Genomic DNA, 25378 nt, shown 5'->3' with positions numbered 1-25378 from the left:
GTGTGTGTGTGTGTGTGTAGTGTGTGTGTGGGTAGGTGGGGGCAGTATGCTGTAAGTATGTAGAGGATGTGTGTTGGAGAAGATCCTGAAGACAATGTGCTGTGTATGTAGGGACGGGGGGGCAGAGTGTAGCAAGTATGTAGAGGAGGCTTACTGTAGCAAGCAGTGTGCTGTATGTATGTGAGGTGATGACAGTGATGATGTAAGTGTGTGTGTTGGGGATGGGGGTGGGGGGGGGGCAGAAAGGCTAGGCAATCAAGGACATGGGTAGATAGATGGAGAAATCAAAAATAATAAATAAAAAGTTCTATGGAGATGTGCAAAAGTTGGAGAAAGTCAGATATGTGTGTGTGTGTGTGTGTGTGTGTGTGTGTTTTGACGTGTGATGAAATAAGAAAATAAATAAAAGGTCTGTAGCATAGGGAGAGGGATGTAAAAGGGCTAAAAGTCATGTAGGTGTAGGTGTGTGTGGGGGGGGGGGGGTCATGAGTGCTGAGGAGTGAATGAGTGCAAAGTCAGTATAGTGTGAGTTCAGAGTTGGGAAATGTTTGAGAGTGCTGAGGAGTGAATGTGTGCAAAGTCAGTATAGTGTGAGTTCAAAGTTCGGATGGCCTGGGGATAAAAACTTCTCCTGAGTCTCTCAGTTCTGGCTTTGTGACTACATAGGCGTCTTCTTGATTTCAGCGGTAGGAATAATCCATTGTTAGGATGAGAAGAGTCCTTCAGAATCTTTTGGGCTCTTAGGAGTACTCTTCTGGAATAGATATCTTGTAGAGCAGGGAGTTGAGTTCTTATAGTACGTTCAGCTGAGCGCACTACTCTCTGCAGAGTACTACAATCTCTAACTGTGGAGTTCCCATACCAGATGATGATGCTACCAGTTAGAACACTCTCAACCGCTGAAGTGTAGAAGGCCTTCATGATGGATGTAGAAACTTTGAATTTCCTTAGCTGACGAAGGAAGTAGAGTCGTTGTCTGGACTTCTTCAGAACATGTTGAGTGTTAACAGTCCATGATACAAACTTGCTCTATTAAGACTACACATCCTGTTCAACTGCTTCCTCTGCCAAAAACTGTTTCAAAATAAAAGTCCTCGCTACAATATTTCACTGTTAAACAATTTAACCCTTTAAACTACTGAACTTTTTAATTATTCAGCCATTGTAACTGTTACTTGTCATCAACTATGACTCCTACCCATTGTAGCTAGTTAGCATGGTTAGCATAGTTAGCATGTTAGCATTGCTAGCATTGTTAGCCTTTTTAACTAAACTGCTAAAAATTATTAGCTAAGTTAGCTAAGTAACATGGTTAGCATAGTTAGCATGCTAACATTGTTAGCATTTTTAGCAAAACTGTTAAAAATGATTAGCTAAGTTAGCTAAGTCACATGGTTAGCATTGTTAGCATGCTAGTTAGCATAGTTAGCATAACTATTAAAAATGATTAGCTAGGTTAGCTAAGTCACATGGTTGGCATAGTTAGCATGTTAACATTGTTAACATACTAGTTAGCATAGTTAGCATAACTGCTAAGTCACATGGTTAGCATAGTTAGCATGTTAACATTGTTAACATGTTAGTTAGCATAGTTAGCATAACTGTTAAAAATGATTAGCTAAGTTAGCTAAGTCACATGGTTAATATAGTTAGCATGCTAACATGCTAATTAGCATAACTGCTAAAAATGATTAGCTAAGTTAGCTAAGTCACATGGTTAACATAGTTAACATGCTAGTTAGCATAGTTAGCATAACTACTAAAAATGATTAGCTAACTTAGCTAAGTCACATGGTTAGCATAGTTAACAGCATTAACATTATTAACATTTAAAAAAACTGCTAGAAAACATTAGCTAAATTAACTAAGTTAAGTAACTTGGTTAACATTATTATCTTTGTTAACATAGTTAGCATAACTGCTAGCAAACATTAGAGCCATTTCAACTGTTAGTTATCGTCAACTATCTACCTAAATAATTTAACCATTTAAACCATTGGTTCCCAAAGACTGGTCCGTGACCCACGGGTGGGTCGCAGGGGATTTTATTTGGGTCGCCAGCACAATTTATGTTGTGTAATAGGCCTAGCTTATACCATTTAACCAGGAAAGCTATCAGTTTTCTATTAGGATATAGTTTGTTTACCACAGTCAAGGCCCTAGAATAGCTGTAGAAATGGGGGCGAACGTGTCGCAGAGGGGACAGCGTGCATCTCACTCACAAAACTGTGAGGCGCCTGCTATTGACCTCGCAGTTGCAAAATGCAAGGGACATGAATCAGCACGAACATTAACGGACAGCTGCTTCTGTTGACCGATTAAAATCTAGTTATCATGCTGTCAACTAAAGCAGACATCCGTATACCGGGCATGGCTATTCAATTTGCGTCATAGGCTGATAGTTTCGATTGTAGATGCACTCTTTAAAGTTAATAGTAGCCTCCTCACATTCCTTATTATTTCGGATTTAAAACGCACACCAGTTCATTCATTATATTAGGCTACAATTTAAATGGACATTTTAAAATGTATTATTTCCTCTCGTTTTCCACCTCGCAAACTGTACTAGGCTAAAGTGAAAGCGCATTATCTTTTGGCTATTGCGAAAAGCCTCTTCTGATATTTATCAATTTCACATTCTTACAACAACATAGCTTGTCACAACATCAATACACAGCCTTAGTATCAGGCCTAGCAAACGTTTAACTCCAGAGAAAAATGCGGATTCAACTTTCCCTGTAGTAGTAGGCAGTCTTAGGCGCTATTACGTATCTAGATATGGCCAGATTCTCTGATATGGCACTGTAGAATGGTTGGGGGGGGCATAGAAAAGTTTGAGGACTTGTGGCCTAAAACAATATTGGTGGTTGCATGTTAGATCTGAAATGAAATGGGTCGCGATGGTCTGTCATTTTTAAAAAGTGGGTCCCCTGAAAAAAAGTTTGGGAAACACTGATTTAAACTATCCACCTATTTAACTGTTCAGTCATTCCAACTATATTAAACCTCATCTACCTAGCAACCAATATAGTTTGTTTTTACTCTGTATGATATTTTACATCATATTTTTGCATTTTCATGCACTGTATTTCCTTCAGGAAATGCTTTTCTAGTTATTATTATTATTATAATTATTAGTATTATTATTTTATGCATTTACCAGTTTACTATCCATCTGACTTGAGTGTTTCAAAGTGATCATCATTTTCAGGTGTACATCTTCACTCCCTAGTTCACTGCCCCCTCTCTCTTAACCCTCCCGATCAAATAACAGTGAAATGCCAGTGCTACTTTCCACCATACCCTGTAAAATGTTGGCTTGGCAGACTCTCTTAAAAGGCTGTTTCGCTTCCCCTGCCAAGAAGCTCATGTGCCTATGTTTCACAATGTTATTTACGGCTTTAAAACGGCCACGCCGTTTTTAATTGTTTTTAAGCCTCTTACTGACCCCCTTTTTTGTTTAAGCACCAATCATTAACTGCCACCTTTCAACCTCTCACCCCACCCCCTTCCATCTGCATTTCACCCTCTCTTCCCAGAAGCTAAAGTGGAGAAAAACCTGGTTCATTGGCCTCGCTATTACAAACACCAAAGGGGTCAGAGTATGGACGCAGTTCAAGATAAAGAATGCTGTTTCCCTCAGCCACGTTTTAATCACATTGTTGTAAACAAGGGCATTAGAGTCCATTAAAAAGAAATTTTCTGCACACACGTTGCAGAGGCCTGCACTCTAGAGAGTACTGTAATGGTTGCTTCTGAGAAACAAGGTGCCAGGAAACGGAAAGTACCATATGTGGTTTTAACACGAAGAGAGTAGATGACACTTTTAGAGAGACGGCTAAAAACATGCTAAGGACCCCTTATAGCAGTTCATGATATATGACCAAAAATGAAATGACTTAACTTTAACACTAAACTTTAGTGGCCATTAGCGAAGGTTGTTCTTGAAAATGGTATCTGGTGGTTTGTTTTGGACAGTATGCAGCTCTCAGGAAGACGATGCAGAAGTTCCAGTGATCAAACTGAGCACACAGGTTACTCTGGAACTTGACTGTTTGAGGATGTCTTGTAGTCCTGAGTCACACTCAGCACTTTACAGTTGGACAGGATTGCAAAAAAAAAGTTAAAGGAAATACATGATTACAGAAGTGTTTTTAACTGTGAATGAGTTCATTGATTTTCTTCTTTCAGTACTGACAGTTACACAACTATGCTGCAATATTGCTCAATTGCAGAACATGCTGACACATAACCCACCCCCGCCCCCTCCCCACACACTAACACACTTTTTTTCTTCTCTTGTTTGGGTTATGCAGGCTCAACGACGCCCCAGTACGGGGCTATGAGCACGATGTGGGTAACAAGACCACCCTGCGCCTCTTCTACCCCGAGTCAGCCGTCTACAACCCCAGCCTCCAAAACAACCCGGACACGCTCCTGGTGCTGGTACCGTTCAAGCAGCAGGACCTGCGCTGGCTCAAAGAGATCCTGTATGATGAGAAAAGGGTACGGCATGCCCGGACTCGCCCCTCCACTTCCTTTCACCAGACTTTTCATCTCTCTCATTTCTCCTGACGCTAAGCTCTGTGGTTAATACGACGCAGCTAGTAGTTTTTGGCAGAATGTGATGGCAGAGAGAGTCTCTCTAGGGTGTTAATGGCCACAGTGGGTAATAAGCACGTGATGGTAATTTTTGATTCCATAGATTTAATAGAGACCCAGTCAGACCAATAGTATGAAAAATCAGGAACAGAGTTTATTTACAATGATGCGCATCAAGGGAGAGACAGCATGACTTCACCTAAAGATCCATCAGCTGCTCTAACTAGACAAGGAAATAGTTAGGGTTTAAGTATCCCTCCAGGCTGACGGGAGATGGCGTTGGTCATCCCATCTCACGTGGACTGCACTGAATCAGACCCTGATTAGTGGCAACCTGGCAATCCGGAGCAGATAGCTACTGACGCAGCCATTGTAGGAACTTAAAATTGTCTAGGGATTGTTTCAGAAATGAAGTCTCAGTCAGCCAGGAGTCAAGTCAGAAATCTCAGAGAGCTTTATTCACGAATCCGGAGACCTACGTCGTGTTGCTAACAGACGCAGTCTGATGTTACAAACAGAGAAACACTTTTTATACTTCACTGACAGTTCAGACAAGACATGACATCTCCATTAATGGTACGCAAACTTGTTTACGACATAGTTAACCAAAGAGTCAACCATATCTATAAGGCTGTATCCCATAACGACCAAGGGCCATGGAATTCAGTCAAGATTGACCCCAAGACAGTAAATAAGGTCTTAGGGCGCCAGCCGTCGAGAAGAGGCCTACCCAGCCTCCTTCGAGGACACACACACACCTAAGCCATGGTACACACATACACAGCATTGACACACGCACATACATCCAGACATCATGGCATACGCACACACTTTCAGCAAGGCTGCAACCATGCGCTCACCATGAAGACACATACACACACAGCGGGACTGCACACTCACACACCCAGCATGGCTGCGCAAACACCTTGAACATGGAATTCCACAGTTGTTAACACATAAATCTCTCCTTCACTTTCTGCTTACAGCAGCGTCTCTTTCTTCAGCTTTGCACAGACCATACCAAAAGAGTAAATGGTTGAATATAGCCTGCACTTAAATGGAAACACCTTTAAGGCCAAAATTTCTCACTACACCATGCAGAACAGTGAAACACTGCAAAGTCATAATATTCCTGCTTATCTCTAAATACAGTCACACACAGATATACACAGGGACAGTACAGATATCATACAGTCATTATATGGAATCATACTTTTAGTATCAAAGTGACCCACTAATGAGAAATGCAGAACATTAAACCACATATTGGAATATTGGACATAATGAAGAACATTAAACCATATATTGGAATATTGGACATAATGTTCTATTCCACTTTGTCTCACACGTTTGTGTATGCCTGGTCCCCAGCCACTGCCATGGCTAGTCTTTGACATTTAAGACGTTGTACCAGTGGCAAGCACTCGTTAAATCCAATTTTTATACTCCAGGTGTTCTGTGAAAAACAACACCGGTTACTTACAGCATGCTGGTCCCTCCACTCACAGCGTTCTCTTCCCAATTTTATGGTTGACTCTGAAGAATCAGCTGCGTGGGGAGAAACAGCAGGTGGAGGTTTACATGGGCACATTTTGATCTGATTATAATTGGATTCATGCTTCAATCGGAATAAAAAATCCTCATATAAACACCTTGATCGAAATAACACCGGCCGATCTGAATTTCAATCGAATTGAAAGGGGTGGTGTATTCCTTTTCGAATGATTCATTCTGCAATCTGATTTAGCAGGCATGTAAATGCTCAATCAGTTTGCGTGTATGCCCATTACTTCATTTTGTGAAAAGAATTGGCATCATAATAATAATACTTCCACTGTGATCATTTTCTGAGACAACTGACAACATCAAAAAGGCAGTTTGTTCTGCTTGCCTTTTCCTTAGCTCCAACTTGTTGTTTCATAACTGCACTGAACAGACGATAGATTTAAGCAATAAGCCCAAGGATTAAAGTTCTCCGTCGTAGGACGGATTTCCGTCAATTTGATTTTAGAAATGTCATATTTGAGATCGATGCAGATCCGATGAGAAAAATAGCAGGGGGGGGGGGGGCTGTCACCTTTGCTTTTCCTTTTTAAGGCAACTACAAATATTAGGTAAATGTTTAAGACCTAATAGTGTTCTTGAGAACTTTCTGTGTCTCAATCAGTGACCGCTCAAGAAGATAGCCTACGTCAGCCATATGTTTCGCTTTGTTTATGTTGCTACACACTTGTCTTGAGCGTTTGCTTAAAAAAAGAACACTTATAACACTTATAACGGTCTAAAAGTTGGATTATAGTGACACAATCGAGACAGCTGATGAGGTTGGCCAATCCGTTTAACTTTTTTGGATATGAGAATAAGCGTATAGGCTGTGTTCTTTCCGTGCATCAATGTAGACAATTTCTTACTATCGCGAACTCTTGTCAGGGGAGGTCATTCATTTTGGGTGTCACCTATGACTTGAACAGATAGCCTGCTATGCCACCCGATGTAGGCTACTATTATTGTTAGTTTTTAATCAATGCAACTAACATTATGTGTAAAGCGACGCAATATAAACCGTAGCCTATGCAATTTATTATCCCGTCTATTATGACAACAATGTTTTTCACAATTGCGACGGAAGGTTTTGTCTGAGCGTGTTAACATAAAATAATAATAATAATAATAATATTGTCATCATCGCGAACTGTCGAGTAAGGGGGTCAGTCGTGTTTGTGACGCACAGACAGCCTTGTAGCCTATTTTGGGCCTCACTTTTAACGACAGTAGGTTGTGAGTGTATGTTGACAAAAAATAATCATGCAATTTAAAATAGTCAACTTAAAACGTTGCTATAAAATATTATTAATTTATAGCACAAAACCATAACCAGTAGGCCTACCAGAACCTCGCATATTAGCGTCATGATTTGTGTGCGTCTATTTGGCAAGGCCACTAGCTGTCATGTATGCGTTGTTGCTAAAGGAAGGCAGGTGTCAAAAGTTAAAAAAATTTATGGAGATGGGCAGCTGTTGGAAACGGAGGAGAACTAACAAGCCATGGTGTAAAGAAATTAAAGTGCCAGGGGTTTGCTTTTGCGTGGTTCTCTGCAAGAAAATTGTTTATGGATGCAATAGGAAAACGTTTTAGCACGCCACCAATCAGAAGACCGCCATAAGGTTAACATTCGTGCACTTCAGGACATCTTCCCTACCTGGTGCTAGCCACCACGACAGAGGTAGGCTACGTTTATCTATGGCTGACCGTTTTTACGTTTAGAAAGTAGGCTACGCATGTTCTTTCATAACGCAACACCACCTGCCCTTCACCATATCGCAGCCTCTTGTCAACCTTATACAATCTGTTGCTGAAGACAAAGGCGCCGTCTCCAGATTGTCGTTATCAAATGCGCAGACCTCCTACATGGACACACACAGTATTGCTGCTCATTGGAAAACTGAGTTGTCTGTAAAACTCAAAATTACCATGTTTTCATTAAATGCGGATGAGGCAACAAATGGAAATATGAACAATATCTAGAATGTTCTGATTCGTTACTTTGATGAGGAAATGGGAAGTCTTGTAAACTTGATTTTATAGATTTTACTTGGTGTTGAATTGCATATTAACAAGAAAAAAATCTCCCCTTTAAACACTTTTGCCCTGAAGTAATTAAATAAGAGTGTGTTAAAGCCTTTCTACAATATTGCTGCAGTAGAAAAGAACAGCAATGGCTAATCAGCAATGGTCAGGGATGGTACTAAAATATATTTTTGTTCATCAGGAAAACTCAGTCTCAATCAAGAACACTCAATTCGCCTTATTCACATGGTGGCCATTGGCGGCTAAAACGAGGCTACAGGGTACACAAACTATAGGATTGTTATGTTCTATGCATTCACCTGTAGGTGGCATTAATTATATAGTAAGTGTACCCTGTAGCCTCGTTTTGGTTTAAACAATGGCCGGCGTGTGAATAAGGCGAATACTCCCTTTACTTTGCTGTTTGCATCTTTTTGTACATTAAAAACAAATAGGTCGCGACCGCAAAAGGGGTGCTATCTCTATAGGTAGATATGAACAACGTATGACTTATGGCCTGAAAAAAGTTCAGTCAAACGATCAAACGAGAGGCCGTAGGGTACAGGGTAGTAGGGTACACTAATTCTACAACAGCTAAGGGGCGTTGTTAGGCCTGACGTGCTAGCGGAGTGCCTTAAACCCCCCCCCCCCTCCTCCCCAGCTGTTGTAGAATCAGTGTAACCTACGGACTTGAGTGGCTTATTGCTTTTCTAAAACTGTTACTATAAATACCTGGCAAAGTTTCATAAAGTAAAGGCACATCAACTAGAAATGGAACCGATTTATTCATAGATAATCACTCTTGCGCCAAGAAATATATTTCCTCTATCTGAATGACGTCGAGACGCAGCTACTTTTACTTTTGTATCAAGTTATGGTAGCGCAGTAATATAGAACAAAATGCGGTCAAGATGTATGTTTATGCTGCATTTTACAATGGCATCGAACGTGATTCAGCCAATCACAATCAAGTAATTTGAGCACATTAGAAAGAAATGTACACATCACACAACTATTCTTATTAAACGAGGCTACTGTTGCACTTTGCACCATACATTAAAATTGAAGGTATGCATGTTTAAAAGGCTAAATCAATAGAGTAAAGGTCACTGACATCACATGTCATGGTAACAGGTATTAGAAAATTGATGGTCTTTTTCCCTCTTTCTCCAACGCCTCCCCCTCCCTCTGTCTGTCTGTTAGGTGAGGAAAGGCTTCTGGAAGCCTCCTCCACAGATCTGGTTGGGTAAGACCAGTCAGATCCGTGTGCTGGACCCATACTTTCTGCACCACACCGCCAGCAAACTGCTCCAGATTCCTCTAAATCCAAAGGGCAGAGAGGTGAGCCGCAGCCCCCACCCTCATGATGGATGTCAAAACCCTCGGGCCCATTAAAGGTGGAGTCAGCAATTTTGGCAAAAAAGTTAGCTGTTTTGAAACACACCTGTGAAAATAAGTACACCCCTCTCACACATGCATGCTTTCTTGGCCAGTACACATGCAATAGTTTGGATCTTGTTACTACCTGTTGAATGTACAGCTTGGGGTTCAGAATTTGATGGAAATTGAAGCAAGCGAAAAATGATATATGATTATATTTGCTGACCTCACCTTTAATGCTCAATATTTTTCCCATTTTTGGTGAGGGTGTTTGCTGATTGCTATGTAATTTCCTTTTCGTAATTAACACAAAACTATTAATATAGAATCACAGCATTTGTGACTTTTAAGCACAGCAGATATATTGTGAGATGTTATGCTGTAGGTCATTGCATCTCCAATGCCATGTAAGATCCTGCATTGCCATCCCAGGTCAGGCTTTTGTGTGCTCATCTGCTCATCATGGGTCCCTGCTGCGACAGGCCAATGAGAGGATGGTGTGACACAGTCACCTCATCTCCCCCTTTCTCTCTCTCTGCATCTCTCATAGCTTATTTCACCACACTTCTTAATCCTTTTCTCTACGCCTCCACCCCCCCTCCTATCTTTGTTAGAAAGAAACATTCTCTTTATCCCACCCACTCCTCTCTCTCTCTCCCTCTGAGTCTCGCTTTCTCTGTTTCACTCGCTCTGTCAAGACATCTATCTCTCTGACATGGGTGGCATGTTCTTGGCATGCAGCCACTGTGCTTAGGCAATGTCTGCTTAGGCAGCAATGACTGACCCTCTGCTGGCAGACAAGTCAGGACAGGGGCCTCACAGAGGAGCGCAAACAAACATGACTGTCTGCTAGTAGTCATTTGGACACACATTCACACACACAATTTCCCACAGTTAAACACATTGAGATGTAAGTGTGCTAACACAGGCTTTGCATTTACACTCATGTTCACCAATGGAACCACAGAAACAAAATCACAAACCACATGCATGCAGTCGCACAAATATAAAGTTAGACTTCAGGGGATGCTACACATGCATTCACACATGTTCACCAACACTCACAAATTTTCTTTCAATTTTCTCAAATTCACCATTGATGAGATGCAACACCATACATCCCACCCCCTGACCCTCAGGGCCCAAACTCTGTATACCTTATTGGGGTGTGAAGATTCACTTCCTTCAAGCAGTTTCTCTTCCCCTGGTATTGCGTACACTGAAGAGAAGGGGGGAGAGAGGGGGCCAAAGGGAGAGTCTGTGGAAGACAGAGTGAAAACCCATATTAAGTGTGTAGGAGAAGCGGATGTAGAGGAATGTCCTGTGGCAGAGCTTTACCTTAGGACCAAGGCTGAAACAACGGCCAGACACAAATTTCCTTTTTTTCACAGGAAACGTGAGGCGTGTCACATTAGATTCCACCCTGGGTGTGGACCTCCACCACGGTCTTTCTCTACCACTTTGTTCCCTTTTTATGTTCTAGTGCAGAGTGATAGTTCTTGCCGTCACACAGTTCCTCAAACTGTGGCGTATTTTCATTTTCATTTTCAACATATGGGCACAGTCACTCTCTATTGCTGTGCAAATGTGCCAGATGTGACTAAATTAGTCCCCCTTACTTGGGCATTCTCACTCTCTCCGGTCTGTAAAGAAATCTCAGTCACCAGAGGGTTTCTTGTCTGTCATATTCAATTTGTCACTGTGTCTACCAGCGTTTGGCCTGCACCTGTACAGCTGCCACCTCAGTGATTTTGGTCTTGGCTTTAAAAAGATTGTAAGGGGGACAAAAAACACATAATATCCTAATATGTAGGTTCTGTAGTTCCTGTACATCTTATTTGTATGCATCAGAGTCCTTTTGCAAGTATTTTGTAGTCATCTGTTTTAATTAAAGATGCCCTGCCACATGTATTTCATTACTTTGTGGTAATGTCTGAAGTTCTACCATGGACTCTGTAACATTTTTTGTGGAAACCATTCTAGCATGGTATTGAAAGCCTGCATTAAGACTCGGCTCGATTTGCGCCAGTTCTCATTAATATTCAACAAGCTAAGCTGCTTGACTCTGATTGGCTAACAGCTAGTAGGTTTCGTCCATAACATGACAGCCGTTATCAACTAATTTTAGCTTCATGGCGTGAACTTAGCTTGGCTAGCGAGTGCTAGCATTGTCCAAATGTGCATAAATAAAACCTGCTAGGCTAGCGAGTTCATTAAACCTGTATAACATAGCACTTCTTCCTTGAGTTGACAATAACGTTTTACTTACAGGCACTGGTCGTAGACTGCGATGGTAGCCTACTGCTCCAGGCTTCAACAGCAACCTTTTTGCAAAGCCTGTGGCATTGTTTCAAAAAATAAACTGAAGCCATTTGATCCTCAAATCTGGGTTCTTGGGCAAAATACATTGTTGAAGTTCTATTTCTGCATACCGCACAAGTCCGTTGACATTCAGCCATCCTTGCATAGGCCTATGAAAACTGTCACAGAGCTAAACGAATTTTGTGGGCATGGTCTCAACTGGGCGAGCTCATTAATAGTAATCAGCTCATCAACGCCACGTCAATCTGAAGAGCTTTTTTGCAATTGGCCTAATTTCTCCGCTTATTTCTTTTCAGTGGCTAGAGCTGACCGAGGAGGTAGCTGTTCATTTTCACATTAACGACATAGCACAAACACATATGGACCTAACATGTTTAAAAATATACAAGTTAAACGGCTTGTTTCAGTTTTCCTGCTATCTTGTTGGATGGTTCCGTCAGGATTCTTGGGTGTAAATGCTGAGTGTTGGCTACCTTGGAAACCAGAGCCAATGAAGTGAATTAAAATGGCAAATGACTTGAAAAGGATGTGAGAAAGAGGCCTGCAGGCAGCCAAGAAGTGAAGTGTTCGGAAACTTTTTTTCCCCCCCACCCCTTTTCAGAGGTAGTCGTGTAAGGTCAATTCAGTGGATAGTCTCAAGCTTCCCACTTTACCAGAGTTTTCTTTTTCCCAGCATCAATGCCTCTAAGTGAAGGTTTAATGCTGTTACACACTCAGTTCTGATGCAGACACAGACACTGAAAGTGGTGAATAATTACTTAATATTATTATACGGCTCTTCACAATGCTAGTAGAACGCTCCATTGACTTGAATGGGATTTCCCAACGTTCTACGGTCAAATAAATTCATGTAATTACCGCTGCAAACATAATAATTACCGCTGTCAATGGGCACGGGTTTTGTGCTTATGATACGTCTTTCATATCACTACGCAAGGACTGGAACTTCATTCAAACGTGAAAGCAGACGGTTGATCAGCTGTGTTCTAAAGAATGTTTGATTCAAGTTCAGCAGCGTGTGTTGTTGCGAACTATTTGTTTCTCAGCAAATGCCACGATGAACGGTAACAAATAGGCTAGGCTATGTAGGCTAAAGTCATATCGTGGGGAGTTTATTATTTCGTTTTGGCAAGTAGCCGTATAACAAGCGAGATAATGTATAGAACGCCGGTCATTATGGGAAAATAAGCCCCTTCAGGGCGAAACAAGACTGCTCCGCTGGCGCGTCGGGGTCCGGTTCGCCCTGTCGGGACTTATTTTCCCAATAATGACCGGCGTTCTATACATTATCCCTTACTTAATCTTAGACTGGCAAACTTCAGGAAAAAACTCATGAATCAGGTTTATTCTGTTACAAGCATAGAGGGTACAAAAAAATGGTCTATGGTCTATGTAGGCCTGTAGCCAACCTCTCCCTCTCTTCAGTTCTCCATCCTTCTAATCTTCTAAACATTGCAGTTTAGTTACTTTTGTATGGGTTAAACAAAGGAAGAATTTTGACGCCAAAACAAGCCCACTTGGTTGGTTCTCCACTTGGCATCAGACACCTACTCACACCCACTTCACACCTATCTGAGTAGCATGAGGAGAGATATCTTATATATCAGAAATATCAGTTATAGAATGTTCCAAACATTCTCACAATCAAATCATTACAATCCTTGTACTGAGACTATTACAATGATACCAAACATGAATATATTTACATTTCATGACACATGAAGCGCTTTCAGATATAACCTCCGGAGTACATGCGGAGGTTTGTCAAACGGAGGTCCTACCCTTCGGATGATTCAGATATGATGCTAACCTGCGGACCTAATACTGACCTTATACGGACGTATGTGTGAACGACATACACGCACATTACAGAATCTCCGTGTTGTTGTCGAGTGAGGGGTGGGGGCTTACAGTTCACAAGATGCGAGATATATGACGCAGAATATATGTGGCCGCTGCCTGTCACAGCTGCTTTTTGTTTACAAAGTGTAGCCTATGCATTATAGGCTAAAGAAGAGAAATCTATATTTAATACTTGAAGTAGGATAGTCACGTAAGTGCGCACATACAGTATTTGTATGTATGCTTCGAGTAAACACATTTATCTGTTTTCAACGTTATAGACAGAAAGCGCTTTCAGACATACGTGTAAGACCGGAGGTTCTGCCGATGTTAAGCGGTGGGGCCGTATATCTGAACGACATAACCGGTCATATGGAAGTCCGAATTCACCCGGTGTTTATACTACCCCCGACCTAGTATTTCCTCCGGACATTATGTAAATGTGCTGTGTCTGAACGAGGAGTAGAACATTCGGTTAAAATCACACCTAGTGAGAGGGCGTGTTGGTGACGTTTCTTTCATGCGTCCATGTGGTTAGATCTGACTTAAATGCCAGTGTTATGATGGAGTGGCATAGTGCTGTCCAGAAAATCTCCAACCTGGAAAGATGCAGACATCACGGAGCTACTGTCCATGAGGGCATACAACATTTTGATAGAACACCTGAAAGGAACGTTAGAGACACGTTAGGCTACAACTGCATGGCAAGGAGAAACGAATTCAGAAGACTGAATCATCATAAGCAGAAGGCGCTGAAAAGGCAGTAGCCTATAGCGACGTCGTTGACGACAATAACAGGAGTATTTAATAAATTGTTAGCCAACACGGTTTTCTGTTCATTGATAGCCTTCATGACCTGCTGAGCTCGCTGATATTTGCTGAGCATATATGCCTAGAGAAAATGAAAACGAAGAAAACCCAACTTTGTTCCAAGCTCCTTACGTAAATGCTACACATGGGGCGAGGATGCTTTTGGAAAAAATAAACCATGAAAAAACGAACAACTTCACTGTTATTAATGTTAGTATTTTGTTTGTTGCTTAAAAACGTTGTATGATCTTGAAGTCTTGAGTTAGCCTACTGAATTGGCTGGTAGCCTACCATAAAGTTTGTGCATGCTCTCTCTCTCCAACGCAAACCAGATTTGGGGTTCTATAGCCTAGCTAATTCTGGTACATAACGTTGAAAACAGATAAATGTGTTTATTTGAAGCACACATACAAATACTGTAGGCTAGGTCAATTTCAAGTGCCCACTTACGTGACTAGCCTACTTCAAGTATTAGCCTTTGCACAATAGATTTCTTCTTCTTTAGCCTACATAATGATAGGCTATATTTTGTAAACAAGAAGCAGCTGTGACAGGCAGCGGCCGCATATAATCTGTGTCATGTCTCAGCATCTTGTGAACTCTACAAGCCCCCACCCCTCACTCGACAACCACACGGAGATTCTGTAATGTGCGTGTATGTCGTTCACACATACGTCCGTGTAAGGTCAGTATTAGGTCCGCAGTTTAGCATCATATCTGAATCATCCGAAGGGTAGGACCTCCGTTTGACAAACCTCCTCATATACTCCGGAGGTTATATCTGAAAGCGCTTAATATCAAGGTAACATCCTTTGTCTTGTGGACCTGATAGCCCTTAGAACCAGTACATTAGCATTTCATTGGGGGAGGGGAGGGTGTCTTTGTTTTAAACCAAGAAGGGCCACATGGCCAACTGAAACTAGTCTAGAAATTAAATTATTAATAATTTTAACTGTAAAATTATTGCTATCAACACCGATGATCCCCAAGTGGAAATTCAAGGTCTCAGTAGCATACAGACATCACACACAACATACACTTACAGAAGAAAACATAATATATATAAATATTAAAAAAAACTCCACTGCACAATAGAGACAGTAGAAGATAAAGAAAATACTAAATAAACTAAATCAAACATCCACATAGTGTGCTTAAGGATGATCAAGCATGAGGCGCTTGCAGTGATGGGGCAGGGACTGGGCCTGTAGTTCCGTATGCATGGTAAGGTGCTCTATGAGAGTGAGTTTCATGGTGATTGTGCAAATAAGTAAGTCCAACAGTGCAAGAATAAAGTCTAGAGACCAGCATAAAATAAATATGGACATATAAGAGAATACTGTATGACAAGTATAAAAACTATCAGTGCAAGAATACTGTAGGTTGAAGTAGGGTTACAGCCATTAGTAAAGTATTAAATAATAAGTATTAAGTACGACCACAATCCAGGCTGTGGGAGGGAGGGAGGGGATATGCATATGTGCTAATATAGCATGTAAACAGTGTAGCAGTAAAACAGTAGGCTAGTGGACAGTATGTACACAAACATGGAGAAGGTGGAGAGGCAGAAAGACTATGCAGAGAAGTCTATCTCTCCTCTACCCTTAAGTGAAGCATTGAATAGATCAATTATTCAATTTCAAAAAATCAATTATTTTTGGAATCTGATCCCTTATCATACCTGTTCATTCTTAAAGGAACACGCCACCCAAAATCAGTAGTAATATATGTTCTTACCTTAACTTTCACGAGTTGAGTCATACCTCTCCCGCGCCGGTAGGTGCACTCAAACGCTCTGTCGCGCGGCGCGAATGTGTTAGCATGTTGCTATGCTAGCGGGCTCTGCCGTGGCCGTAGAGAGAGGAACATAGCAGTAATCAAACACCTCCATTTTTTCCCTACTTAAATACAGTTGCACGAGTAGTTGATAAAAATGTGTATCACACAACATGAAACGTGGCGATTTTCCAAGCGAATAAACAGGAGAACTACAATGTGTGGCGCAATAGCACTTGGGAGTACTTCGACCTAGCGTGGTAATATTATTAACACCTAATTGTAGATCCTATCCACCACAGAGTTTAAAATCCATGCTGGATCGACCCTCAGCCTCTCCCTCCCCTCTGAGCGAGAGAGAGGCACACACACTAGAGATGCGCTATTATTTCAACCATAACTGCATAGCAAAACTTATCATCCATCAGCCATCCATCAGCACCAAAGTTTGTTGACCAATTTTCAAAACTGCACCCGCCCACCATCCGTTGGTTGTTTTAATGTAGGCTATATGGGTGATGCAGCGCTGCTGACGTGAGGCTAGAAAGCCCTTGCCTGTTCTAGAAAGACTGATCTAATGCAGCAAATATATTAAAAGGCTGAAGTCGTACATTGGCTAGGCCTATCCCCAGAATATCAGAATATCAGCAGCAAACTCAGTCTCTGTCGCGCAAAACAGTCTCCAAATAAAACGCACATCGGCCTGTTGCCTATTCTGCCATGCAGCTTGTGACAATATATCGTCCAAAATGCTTGATTGCATTGCATTCTCCACATTTTTAGCTAAATTTTCATGTACCACATCAGCATTTTTGTTCAGTGAATCTTTTGTAAATTGCTTTACAATTACCATCGGGCCTATAGGCCTATTGCCTGGCTTGCCTCAGCTTCGGTCACGTCCTTTTACAATTTTATCATTGTAATAAAAAACGCAATTTGCCACATCATTTCAGCATGCTCCTGGCCTACTAATTAATGCCTATTGTACTTTATTTTTTGCAAAAAGAAAGAAATCCTTGATAAAATAACAAGTCATTCACATTATAGGCTACTTTACACATATGTCAGGTTCACTGACAAGCCTGTTCTGAAGACTCCCATTCATTTTGACTGCACGAGCAGTGTTGCCAACTATTTAAAATAGAAAGTAGCTAAAGCCAGCTCCAAAAGTCGCTAAATGTCGCTAGATGACGTCACATACTAATTTGCATATAAATTACGTCACCACGTCGTGTACCCCCCCCCCCCCTCCACAAAAAACAAAACAAAAACGGTGATGGCCCTTTAACTCCCTTTTACACCTGTTTGCTTTTGTCCTACTCAAATAGTCAACTTTAAATATATTTCATTTACTATACTTGTATATTAATTGAGACACTTTACACTTCTGTACACTATCTCGTCATAGCCTACACCAGAATGAGCATCAAGTGGCTGAAAAGCAGTCCAACCTATTCCCAACTGCTCCATCTGCTTTGCACTGGTTGAAGTCTGATTATAACTTCACCATAGGCTACACACAATTTAACCTTACTGGCTATATTTTGGATATATTTAGGCTTAATGTCACTAGGACAGACCAACAGATTTTTTCCCCCTCAGCCGACAGTCTGTCCTGCATTGACAACATTGAGGCTACATAGCCTAAACGAATGCTATATTTTCCTAACCTGTATGTTCGATTTTGAACTGTTTGTGAATGAAGTTGTAGCCTAGGCTACTTTCTTTTGTTCAGTGTGTTTGTTGAACGATGCTGGCAGCGTGTCCTTGTTTCCCTGTCATCATGTCATTGCTCTCGTCTCGTTGATTCTGGTTGTAATCTCACCCGAAGTTGCGGCCATAGTTGCGGCACCTTCCAATAACATGGTCTGAGCTGTTAGATCTATAGGCTAGAATATCTACTTCCGTGTAATAACATGGGCTGATACTACAGGCCAGTCATTACTTTTATAATCATGGGGCAACGCTTCGGGCGAACTCGATGTAATTCACAAATGAAACAGGCATGAGACTTTCACACAGCACGAACTCACTGCTCACACAGAAGAGTAAAAAGGGACGTTACATGCCATCACATCAGAGTCTCCAAAAGTCTCCAAGAACGCCAGAAAAAGTAGCTAGATTTGTCGCTAGTCGCTTTTTACAAAAAAAGTCGCTTGGGGGGTCTGAAATCTCGCTAAATATGGCGACAAAGTCGCTAAGTTGGCAACACTGTGCACGAGCGCGTCTTTTTCAGACAGACATCGCAATTCATTTTATAGCAGGCCATCGGACAAATATGACGCCTCGATATTAAAGAAACTCCGACTCCATTTATTCTGAAAGTCCACCGCACAACAGTGCAACGTGCATGTTCACATTTTTAGTAACAACCGCCAAACTTGCTTGCTTGCCTTACACATCTAAGTTTTCCGACTATTTTTCTTGCCTTCTTTTTCCGCTGTGGATGTTATGGAGTTTGTAGAAGTTTTAGCTCTTACGTTCTGAACATCTCGCACTGCCATCGCCCGATGTCATTTCTGAGTCATATCACTCTCTGTCTCTCTTTTAAATGCCTATTCCCTGAATGGTAGGCTACAATTATGTGTTTTATATATAGGCTAATATCTAAACAAAATAACCCAGGCAGTCTCATCTAGGATATAACACAGGTTGAAGTCAACGTCAAGTTGGTTCTATTTAGGGAGGTGAATGTGTGTAAACATCTGTAGATGACTCAGAAATGACATCGGAAGACAAGGAGTGAATAGTGGCAAGAGGCAAGCCGAAGTCTGCTGACAAGGGCCCGACGGTAATTGTAAAGTAATTTACAAAAGATTCACTGAACAAAAATGTGGAGAATGCAATGCATTCAAGCATTTTGGACGATATATTGTCACAAGCTGGCAGAATAGGCAACAGGCCGATGCAGTGGCGCAAAAAGTGGGTATGCGCTATATGCGGCGCATAGGGGCGCAGCACCATGGGGGCGCCAAAGCGATGGTAAAAAAATAATAATAATATATTTGGTACTTTCTATATGTAGCTACTGCTGTCCGTTTCTAAACCATTTCAGCATTTTCTCAATGTTCTATAACATTTTAGAGGACTAACAAAAGATTCCATCATAGAATTTTGACATAGAAGAGGGAGTGGGGGCGCCGTCAGCGCTGAGCGAGCAGATAGGCCTACGAGTAGTGAGTTGGCGTCTATGGAAAAAGATGGATACAGCAAAAAAAGCTGTTGGCGGCAAAAAATAGAAAAAGAAAGAGGGAAAAGGAGATGGCATGTCAAGGGATGCAACAGCAGTTAAATAAGTGGACGGTGAAAGGCAACAGGTAGGATTTGTTGATAACGTCTGTGCTTGGAGGCTTGCAAATATGAATGTTAACAGACTAACTAGCGTTTGTTAAGCATAATGCCGATTGAAACATAGCCTATTCCATTCAGATAGCTAGGTGGCTACCATGCTCATACTGCACTTTTAATGGCCAACTGCAAACAGAAATGTCACGCTAGCAGCAACTCATTACATGTTTCCATATCCTAACAATGAAGGCTCCTTGTAATAACTTAATATTGTGTTGTCAATGTGGTGCAAACAAACAAGGCTAGAGTAGGCTTATCAGCCTTATCCATTGTGAATAATAGCTGGCAAAAAGACGTTATGAGAACCGTTTAGACTCTTAAAATGACAATGCACCATTTATCAATAGGCTACGTATCAAGTATAACATCAAGTTAAACATCAAATTGGCAGCATTTATTTAAAAACATATTCAATACACAGTAATAGTGTAAATTATTGGCCTTTTGTTTTGCTTTAGTTGTTTGTGTTTTTATTTTTATTTTTTTTTGGGGGGGGGTGCCAATATTGTTGTTGCATACCCCTCAAAAAATGGATAGCTGCGCACCTGGGCCGATGTGCGTTTTATTTGGAGACTGTTTTGCGCGACAGAGACTGAGTTTGCTGCTGATATTCTGGGGATAGGCCTAGCCAATGTACGACTTCAGCCTTTTAATATATTTGCTGCATTAGATCAGTCTTTCTAGAACAGGCAAGGGCTTTCTAGCCTCACGTTAGCAGCGCTGCATCACCCATATAGCCTACATTAAAACAACCAACGGATGGTGGGCGGGTGCAGTTCTGAAATTTGGTCAACAAACTTTGGTGCTGATGGATGGCTGATGGATGATAAGTTTTGCTATGCAGTTATGGTTGAAATAATAGCCCATCAGCGCATCTCTAGTGTGTGTGCCTCTCTCTCACTCAGAGGGGAGGGAGAGGCTGAGGGTCGATCCAGCATGGATTCTAAACTCTGTGGTGGATAGGATCTACAATTAGGTGTTAATAATATTACCACGCTAGGTCGAAGTACTCCCAAGTGCTATTGCGCCACACATTGTAGTTCTCCTGTTTATTCGCTTGGAAAATCGCCACGTTTCATGTTGTGTGATACACATTTTTATCAACTACTCGTGCAACTGTATTTAAGTAGGGAAAAAATTGAGGTGTTTGATTACTGCTATGTTCCTCTCTCTACGGCCACGGCAGAGCCCGCTAGCATAGCAACATGCTAACACATTCGCGCCGCGCGACAGAGCATTTGAGTGCACCTACCGGCGCGGGAGAGGTATGACTCAACTCGTGAAAGTTAAGGTAAGAACATATATTACTACTGATTTTGGGTGGCGTGTTCCTTTAATCGTCGCTCGACTTATCGTGACTAAATTCAAGATGGCTGCAAACACTAAACTTCGTGAAGATACTGTCTGTATAAATCGTCTTGTAAGTAAACTACCAGTGCTTTTTTAAAGTTCTCAATGTCTCGTTTTAAATGTCAGGGCCCTCGGAAGTCTACCAATGAAGTGTGGAGATACATTGAGCCTTGTAAATGGTGTAAAACAGTGATTTATTTGCATGGCTAGCCCGATGCCGAAGCACCACCATTGAAAAAGCTGTTGGTAGCATCGGCTAACTAGCGCCAGATTTTGGAGTGCAGGGGACAAGCCAAGATGGGCTATGAGACATACGTTCACACTCGGTATCATGTTTCAACACACTTTAGGTCAATATCACACCGGAATTCTCCTTTAATGACAGGAAGTAGGCTCATATCTCAGTGACTAGGGAAACAATGAAAGTGTGGACAATAATCTACCTGGGGAAGTTGGACCCAGGAAGGACTTTACTGGAAGCATTTCAATGCTAATAACTCTGGCCCTGGTAGAGAGAGAGAGAGATGGAGAGAGAGAGAGTGAATATCCTGCCTTCTAACAGGGAGGCTACACCAGGCATGAAGTGTTCCATTTGCGTAACATGCTGCAATAATTAGCTTCCACTATAATAAACTGAGCTGGCTACACCATTGCCTCTGATGTGCCGCTGTCAGACAGTCTGTCTATTAAAACATATCTTCACTGTCTCTTTTGGCTGGAAACGCCTGGAAACCTATTAATGTGTGTTCATTATGAGAATAGTTTTTACATTCTAGAAGTAAGAATAACCATTTTCATTGAGAAATAGACCCTGTCTCCCCCTCTCCTTCCTTGTAATTTGCACCAGGGTGCAAGCAAGGTGTGTGTGTGTGTGTGTTTCTTCCGACATGTATTTGCATTTCAATCTCCCATATCATTGAGGCAGTTTTGCACATTTTGAATTCTAATATTACTCAAGGCCAAAATAAAAGACAAGGATATTGACAGTCACATTTCATGCGCACACCTTGTATACCGTAGGTACAGATTACAATATTCCATTTTTAACCCTTTTTTTGAGTCTGTGTCCCAACAAGAAGGAAGCACATATTTTTCTGTCAAAAAATTATCAATGATGACCATGAAAGCAGCGGTCTAAGGTCTAAAAGCTCTGGGTTACGCTGGTCCACTCAACGAGTGACTGAAGACCAAAGCTGACAACTTGCACCTGAGCTGGCCTGTTTACTGAGTTTGTGTGTTTCACCCAAAGATCTTGCACATTTCCTGCTACAAATGAAATGAGCAACCGAAACTGTTTGTAGGGGAAGGGACTGAGTAGGGGATTTAACACAAGTGAGGTGGAGCGCTGATCACAAAGAAGATAAAGCACAAACAAGGTCAGACACACAGAGCCCACACACAAACAGCGGGTAACAGGTTCATTTAAACCAGTCAAAAAGTGGGTGAAAGGTTTAACATAATAACCTTATTGCATAATAATTTAAGTAAATGGCAGATGACTACTAAACACAGATTGTAAAGGATGAATGCAGTACAGTATGTCTATATAAAAACAAAATCCATAAAAGTAAAACATTGTATATATGTATATACACAGGCTGAAGGAGGTAGGCAGAAACTCTGCCCCTTTTTGTTACATAGGGATAGTCATGAAGTTTGGTGAAATGTATAGTTTATATGGTGTGTGAATTATTTATTAAATTCATGGGCTGCACTGTCCCCATTTGGGGTCTTCCCCCCCTCCCATTTCTGTGTGTGAGTGCAGTTTGTGGACCTGATCAAAGGTACGAACACGTGTGAGGACTTGGAATGACTGGACCAGGTGGCGAAAGTTACTGGGGTTGTGTGTTTGTGTGTGGGAGAGTGTACCCATGTACAGGAACAGCGTGGGTGGGTATCAGTGACTCTGCATGTGAGTGTGTGCTTATGGGGAAATCTCTCAAGGTTCTCAGTGTGTCATCTGCGTAGGTTTTCCAGAACCCCCCCCCCCCCACCCCACCCCCTGTCCCTCCAGTGGGCATGTGGAAACTTCTCACCATTCCCTTCCTTTAGCCTCCTCCATTAGCTAATCATTCACAGGGTAGGTGGAGGAGCCCAGTCAGTGTCTAATGTCACCTCCCCCCCCCCATCTCTCTCTTCTCAGAAGCACCATGAGTCAGACCCACTCAGAGATGCTGCTGCCCCCTACAGTTTAAAAATGGTATTGCTCATCTTTCCACTGTCTTCTGTTTGCCCTCCAGAAACCCGTCCACCCAACCACTGGGATCTTAGCTGTGTTCATAGCTCTGAACTACTGTGACGTGGTGCACATAGCAGGCTTTGGATATCCCGAGGCCAAGAACCAGAGGCAGCCAATTCACTACTTTGGTTCCAATACTATGAAATCTATGAAAGTAGGCATCTTCACTCTTCTAAATCTCAACTTATATGAATATCTTGCTGTTTTACCATACTAAATGAACGCTGTTGTTTTTGTTTTTTAATCTAATCTAAGGAAGTGAACATTGATTGATAATAATAGATGTCCCCACACCCTCATGAGTAGTCTCTTCCTGTCTTTGTCAGGATTCTTACCATGACCTTGATCATGAGGCACAAACCCTGAGGAAGCTGGAGGAGGCAGGAGCCATTTTATATCTTCATCCGCATTCCTGACACATACACATATTTATGTCAAGACAAACACATATGCACAAACATAAGTGCCCACAAACACATTACACATGTACATACACACACACACGTTTGTACATCTGAGTTGAATGTCTCTCTGTCTCTTACCCTATCATTTTCTCTCCTCTGCATTGACAGATGTTAAGGGACATCTAGTCCTTGAGCCAGGCCCCCTTATTTTGTTCAATAGGTACCATTCAAGGGGAATAAAAGTCTCAGTGATTTTTGACAAGATATACCACCTAGAATTAGAAAATATGTGATATAATTGCATATTCGGTAGCTTTTTGTGTTTTATTAGCTTCTTCATGTCCATTGTGAATAGGCTAATATGTTTAACTAATAAATATCTTCACAAAACCTCCACAATTGATTATTGCAATATTGTTTTGTATTGCAACTTCTCTGAAATGTTTTTGCATACATTTTAAGTACAGAGACCCTTAACACTGAATAAGGTCAGATTCAAATTTCTTCTTTTTGTTTTTCATTTTGGACATATTGAAATGCATACATTTCATGTTTCATTAGATTATGGTCAATTTACCTATTTATACATAATATTTCAGAAAACCTTCAATACAAAAATATAGTATATTTATAGTGTATATATATATATATAGTATACAATAGCATATAGTTTATTTTATAAAGGCAAGGAAACACAACAACAAACAAAATCCCTGCATAAGCGTATAATAGACATATACAGGGCGATGACTTGCCAAAAAATCACTATGAGACTTATTCCCCTCAGATGTTACCGACCGACCCCTCTGGCTCAAGGACTAATTCTTACATTTGTACTTCTGCACACATGAACTTGTGAATGTTTCCATCCACTAATAATGACACTTGAAAATGTACAGGTACATACACACTATATATGACACTCGTGAATACATGCCCATTCTCTATCTCTCCCTCGCACTTCCACATGGATCGAAGTGTGAAACATTCAACTCCTACTACGCTGGACTTCCTTCTCTATCTCATTCTGGATGAGATCAGAAATAATACTGCAATTCCAGAATTGTATGTCTGATTTTAGACAGACTTTTAATAAGAATAATTTGTAATTTAATTTTTTAGAATGATTTCTTCATAACTTCTACCACTGGATATTTTATTCTATGAATTGTTTAAATTTATATTAAAATGAAATCAAATAAATATTTTTTTGGTATGCTGTTCTCTCTCATGTGTTCTCATCAACAATCTCTGATAGGCAATTATAAAAGTTGACACATTAACATCTTTGTGAGTTAAAATGCTGCTGTTAATGACATCCTATCTTATGTCAAAGCACATGCAAAACTAGCTTAATTGCCGTTTTTCTCAATTGTGAAAGGTCATTTCTGGAATTATGCCTCCAAAACTCTAGACACATTCGTAACGCCACACTCCAAACCAAACTTTGCCTTCAAACATAACACACAAGCACTGAAAAGTATATAAACTACAACATAGTCTTACTGCAAAATCTTTTTGCAATGAGTATATGGTGCATATATGTTTCCCCCCAAAACAGCCACTTTTCATGATGAGCACAATATAAACAACACAACAAATGTATACATTTTCAAAATGTATAGTTGCTCACTGTACAGCAGTAAAACTATGTAAGTTGTCCATGTAAACTGGCTGAAGGACAAAGTATTTTAACCCAAAAACAATATTTTTGTTTTCAAATTTATTTGTTTGTTAT

The 25378-nt window shown here is 41.1% G+C and overlaps 1 protein-coding gene across 4 annotated transcripts in view; it reads left to right on the top strand.

The window, feature by feature from the left end:
* st3gal4 (ST3 beta-galactoside alpha-2,3-sialyltransferase 4) overlaps window positions 1-24856 on the top strand; it is an 87296-nt gene extending 62440 nt beyond the window's left edge. Inside the window, exons 8-12 of one of the 4 annotated variants that reach the window (XM_076282100.1) lie at window positions 4317-4506; window positions 6054-6167; window positions 9373-9510; window positions 23238-23390; window positions 23563-24856. In XM_076282100.1, the coding sequence (XP_076138215.1) occupies window positions 4317-4506; window positions 6054-6167; window positions 9373-9510; window positions 23238-23390; window positions 23563-23652 (685 nt within the window). In that variant the 3' untranslated portion in view covers window positions 23653-24856. Of the gene's footprint in view, window positions 1-4316; window positions 4507-6053; window positions 6168-9372; window positions 9567-23237; window positions 23391-23562 lie in introns of those variants that run through there. The other 3 variants (XM_076282102.1, XM_076282103.1, XM_076282104.1) reach the window with 3 other exon arrangements.
* Window positions 24857-25378: the final 522 nt, after the last annotated feature.

The sequence above is a fragment of the Alosa pseudoharengus genome, unplaced genomic scaffold, assembly GCF_046254945.1.
Source record: "Alosa pseudoharengus isolate Yale_2024_CS ecotype anadromous, Long Island Sound unplaced genomic scaffold, YU_APseudo_1.1 YU_APseudo_1.1_scf_13, whole genome shotgun sequence".
In the NCBI taxonomy this organism is placed as follows: Eukaryota; Metazoa; Chordata; class Actinopteri; order Clupeiformes; family Clupeidae; genus Alosa; species Alosa pseudoharengus.
Note: the sequence above shows the minus strand (reverse complement) of the source record. Positions and strands in the feature narration are given on the sequence as shown.